Source organism: Lathyrus oleraceus, chromosome 7 (assembly GCF_024323335.1).
Source record: "Lathyrus oleraceus cultivar Zhongwan6 chromosome 7, CAAS_Psat_ZW6_1.0, whole genome shotgun sequence".
In the NCBI taxonomy this organism is placed as follows: Eukaryota; Viridiplantae; Streptophyta; class Magnoliopsida; order Fabales; family Fabaceae; genus Lathyrus; species Lathyrus oleraceus.
In genome coordinates, this window is record NC_066585.1 from 37,203,860 (window position 1) to 37,207,403 (window position 3,544).

Consider the following 3,544-nt stretch of genomic DNA (forward strand, 5'->3'; position numbering starts at 1 on the left):
GATCTGGCTATGATCATAAGAGCTGAGACAAAACTTAAGTTTACTTGTACTTGAATTTGAATTGTTGGTGTTTAAATCTTTTTGTATTCGAATCATGTGTACTTGAAGTTAAATCCTTTTATATTCGAATTTGATTTTGATTAATGGAAGTTGTCATTTTGGGTCTCAATTATTACATGTTGTTCTTATATTCTAACATTGCTGGAATAAATAATAAAGATAACTAAGAGTTTTGCAAACAAATGCATTCATACATTTTCAAAAAAAAAGTCTCACTCCGCCCTTTCTTCCACCAGTTTCACGCTGAATTTTCAACACCAGTATAATACTCGCGCCAGAGCAAGACAGAGAATGGCTGAACAAGAACAAGAGAGCGCCCGAGTTAGAGCTGAACTAGACGAAATCAAAGGAGGCATGTCCCAGATGCGAGAGATGCTACAAGCTTTAACCTTCAGGTTCGAGATTCCACAAGCGACCGTGATTTCAGAGACCACGGGCCTAGCAGTGGAAGTCCCACCTCAGAGGACGTTACCCTCAACCCTTCCTCCATATGGGCTACTCTATGATTTCGTCCCCCGAGCGGAGGTGGTGCACGACATGGGCCAATCTGTCCAACAAGCCGTGCCATTACCGGTTTACACCGACGCACGTCCAGTCATCCATAATGTGGTTCCACCAGCCGCCTATGCTAGGCATGTTCCTCATTATGAAGATCAAAACCACATGTATCAGACTGTTGACTCAACTGTTGCTGGTGACGAAGTAAGGTTTGAGGACTTCAGGGAGGTAAAGGAGAACATGCAGCTCCTTGAGAAGAAGTTCCGAGATCTAGAAGGAGACCACGTCTTTGGATCGGCTGCCAAAGAAATGTGCCTGGTGTCCGGGTTGGTGATTCCAGCCAAATTCAAAACTCCAGACTTTGACAAATACAAGGGGCATACTTGTCCAAAAAGCCATCTCATCATGTATTACCGCAAAATGGCTGCACACGTGGAGGACGACAAGCTAATGATCCACTGTTTTCAGGATAACTTAAGTGGGGCTCCTTCCAAATGGTATCTAAGTCTGGATCAGAACAGGATCAGGTGTTTCCAAGACCTGTCAGACGCGTTCATAAAACATTACAAATATAATATGGACATGGCGCCTGACAGAACACAGTTGCAGAGCATGTTCCAGCAGGACAAGGAGTCCTTCAAAGAGTACGCTCAGAGATAGAGGGAACTGGCTTCTCAGGTTGAACCACCTCTTGCTGAAAAAGAATTGGCTGAATTGTTTATCGACACTGTCCAACCCCAATTCTACGAGAAGATGGTTGGAAGTGCTTCTTTGGGATTCTCCGAGCTTGTTGCTATAGGAGCTCGCGTTGAATATGGCGTAAGGAATGGCAAACTGGCGGCTGTAGCTGGAACTTCAAATGCTAATCCAAAGAAGTTCTCTGGAGGGTTTCCTAGAAAGAAGGAAGGGGAAACAAATGATGTGACTATTGGTCAAGGAAGAGCTCCTCCAAGAAGGAGACCACAACAATATCCACCTCAGCAATATGTTCAACAACCAATTCCCTATCAACAACCCATGTATCTCGTCCAGTATGCTCCGCAACCATACGTGGCTGTTGTGACGCCTACGTTCAATCAACAGCCTGCTCAGGCTTATCAAGCGCCTCCGGTTTATCGACCAGCTCCAGTTCAACAGCGTGTTGCGGCTCCTCCAGCTTATCAACAAGCACCAGCAGCTCCTGTTTATCAACAACCGAGAGCTCAAGCGCCGAGGCAAAATGCTCAGAACCAGAATAGGAGGCAAGGGGAGAGGGCGACCTTCAATCTAATCCCAATGTCATACACTGAGCTTTATCCCTCCTTGTTGCAAAAGGGTTTGGTGGTTCCTAGGCCTATGGGACCTCCACCTGATCGTCTTCCCCCATGGTACAACCCTAATGCACATTGTCCTTTTCATGAAGGTGCTCCCGGGCATGACTTAGAGGGTTGTTACGCTCTGAAGCATAGGGTTCGTGAGCTAATTGAAAGCAAGATCTTGTCTTTTAAGGACATGGGACCGAATGTGAAGAATAATGCTCTTCCTCCCCATGGAGATCCTGCGGTGAACGCCATTGAAGATGCATCTACTGTTGTTATGATTGAGAAGGTGGAGGATGTTAAGACTCCTTTGGCAGCATTCCATGCCCGATTGGTGGAAGTTGGCCTGGTTAATGTTGATAACGACAATTATGAAGAGTGTGCCACACACCCAAAGGGATGTCAGGTGGTACGAGACAACATTCAAAATTTGATGGATAAGGGAGTGCTTCAAATATCCAGTGTTGTGAAAAACGAAGATGTGTTGGTAATTGAACCTTGTTTCAATTTACCTGAACCAATTGAAATCCCATATTATAGTGGTGGAGTGGTTCTAGTGAATAGTAAGCTGTCGCCTGTGGAAATATGTATGCCCACGCCTTTTCCCTACGAGAGCACCAATGCTGTGCCTTGGAAATATGAGATTACTGATATGGATAAGGTTGTTGAAGGAAGTGCAGACGCTGAAGTGACAGAAGCTGTAAGTGAAGACGTCACCAATATTGCAGGAATGACCAGAATGACCCGTAGTGGTCGAATCTATACGCCTGAATTCAATGTGACTCCTCAAGGGCCGGCCAAGAAATCAACAGTTGTAACTCCTGCTAAAGAACCCGAAGTGGTCCAATCCAAAGATGTTGTTGAATTCTTGAAGTTAATCAAGAGAAGTGACTACAACGTTGTGGACCAGTTGCATCAGACACCATCTAAAATCTCTATTCTATCTCTGTTATTGAACTCCCAAGCCCATAGGGAAGCTTTGTTGAAGGTGCTTGCTCAAGCTCATGTAACGCAGAGCATAACACCTGACCAATTTGATGGAGTAGTTGCAAACATCACAGCTTGTAATACTTTGAGCTTCAGTGGAGAGGAATTACCTGAGGATGGACAAAATCATAACCGTGCTCTCCATATCTCGGTGAAATGCAAAGATGATGCTTTGGAAAGAGTGTTGGTTGATACCGGATCTTCTCTGAATGTTATGCCAAAGAGAACACTCGCCAAGTTATCTTATCAAGGACCAGCTATGAAGCCTAGTGCCTTGGTAGTGAAAGCTTTCGATGGTTCCAGGAGAACCGTGATTGGAGAGGTTGAATTGCCCATATTGATTGGCCCTCACGTATTCCCGATTAATTTCCAAGTCATGGATACTAATCCAGCGTATAGCTGCTTATTGGGGCGTCCCTGGATTCATGCTGCAGGGGCAGTTACCTCCACCTTACATCAAAAAATGAAGTTTGTAGTGGACAATCAGTTAATCATCATTTCTGGAGAGGAGGACTTTTTGGTCAGTCACCTTTCATCCTTCAGATACATTGAGGCTGATGAGGACGCTTTGGAAACTTCTTTCCAAGCTCTTGAAATAGCCAATGCCACTTTTGTGGAAATGAAGGACCCTGTTGGGAAAGCTTGTTCATCTTTTGCGTCTCTGAAAAGCGCAAAGTCTAGTATTGAAGGAGGAAACCCTG

General features: G+C 44.8%; 1 protein-coding gene across 1 annotated transcript; it reads left to right on the plus strand.

The window, feature by feature from the left end:
- Positions 1–1,311: 1,311 nt before the first annotated feature.
- On the plus strand, positions 1,312–3,310 carry LOC127101888 (uncharacterized). Its single transcript, XM_051039320.1, has 2 exons — positions 1,312–2,994; positions 3,236–3,310. Exons 1-2 carry the CDS (start codon positions 1,312–1,314, stop codon positions 3,308–3,310), a joined length of 1,758 nt encoding a protein of 585 aa, XP_050895277.1.
- Positions 3,311–3,544: the final 234 nt, after the last annotated feature.

Bases quoted from the DNA above. Each gene is read 5' to 3' on its own strand.
- LOC127101888 (XM_051039320.1), top strand. From the start codon at position 1,312: ATGGTTGGAAGTGCTTCTTTGGGATTCTCCGAGCTTGTTGCTATAGGA. The intron at 2,995-3,235 runs GTGAAATGCAAA...ATACTAATCCAG, and splicing joins ACCGTGCTCTCCATATCTCG to CGTATAGCTGCTTATTGGGG.